The 1,136-nt window shown below is 41.3% G+C and overlaps 1 protein-coding gene across 1 annotated transcript in view; it reads left to right on the top strand.

Annotated features, from left to right (window-relative positions):
- Positions 1–464, top strand: part of LOC102247162 (putative selection and upkeep of intraepithelial T-cells protein 1 homolog) — a 5,635-nt gene extending 5,171 nt beyond the window's left edge. Inside the window, exons 4-5 of the mRNA XM_005868535.2 lie at positions 196–325; positions 399–464. Of these exons, the coding sequence (XP_005868597.2) occupies positions 196–325; positions 399–450 (182 nt within the window). The 3' untranslated portion in view covers positions 451–464. The remainder of the gene's footprint in view (positions 1–195; positions 326–398) is intronic.
- The last annotated feature ends 672 nt before the right edge of the window (positions 465–1,136 follow it).

The raw sequence follows: 1,136 nt of genomic DNA, 5'->3' as shown, positions 1-1,136 counted from the left end.
TTTTCTGAGCAAGTAAGATGAGCAAGATAACATTTGGAGGGAGGCTTGAACTTACTAATTATCGATACTTTGAAAGGGAAATAGAGTGAGAATCTGCAATGTATTACTGTTAGAGGGAACATGATTGGGGATTCACTGAGGAGGAAGTGAACAACTCTCTCCAGGGAAACTGACTGGTGGGCATCTGTATTTCAGTTGCTGAGTCCAACAGTATGACACTCATCATAATGAGTATACTAGCAGCTTTGACACTTCTGGTACTGCTGACTTCCATCGCCACTGGGCTTTATTTAAACAACAGTCTCAAAAACAGGCACAAAACCAGGTAAAGGTATTCTTTTTTTTTCGTATACAATCATCTCTTCTCAGAGGTATCTGTCCTTCACCTTTCTGCTTAGGAACAAGATCAAAATCAGCAAAGTCTCTGCTCAGAGGAAGTCACATCAATGAGACTCTAATACCTCAACCATAAAATCCTATATAATAAAAGGGTAACATGCAAATTGTCCCCTTGACCAGGAGTTCGATCACAGTTCAACCAGGGGGCAGGGCCAGCCCACCAACCATTCAGGGCCCCTCCACCCAGCTGGCCTCCCATACCCCAATCAGCCAACTTCCCACATCCCCTCCCCCAAGCTGGCCTGGCCCGGCCCTATTGGCCCCAATTGGGGTGGGCCAGCGGTACCCTACCTGTGCATGAATTAGTGCACCAGGCCTCTAGTATGGAAAATAATATATTACTTATAGAACTTCTGGTGGATTAAAGAAAACAATTTTCATAAAGCATCCTTGCCTTGCACCAACACAAAGACATTCAATGAAAGGCTATTATTATTCTTGTTATTGTTTTTATTAATATTGTGGGAGAAGCAGGAAGATAGAAAAGGATAGAAAACTGATGGAGGGACCAAATATTCATGATACACTAAATATGCATGAGGTATATGGAGCACTCATTTATGAAGTTTTAAATTGATCACCCATAGGTAATATTCATTTTGGCAACATCCATCTTTTGCCCAAGAAATAAGAGTAAAATTTATAGCTGTTTATTAGGACCACAAAGAGCTATGCTATATATAATCATCCTGCAAGTATGGGTATTGCCCTCAGGTAACATATTACTGAGACTCCTT

Source organism: Myotis brandtii, unplaced genomic scaffold (genome assembly GCF_000412655.1).
Source record: "Myotis brandtii unplaced genomic scaffold, ASM41265v1 scaffold2727, whole genome shotgun sequence".
NCBI lineage: Eukaryota > Metazoa > Chordata > Mammalia > Chiroptera > Vespertilionidae > Myotis > Myotis brandtii.
Note: the sequence above shows the minus strand (reverse complement) of the source record. Positions and strands in the feature narration are given on the sequence as shown.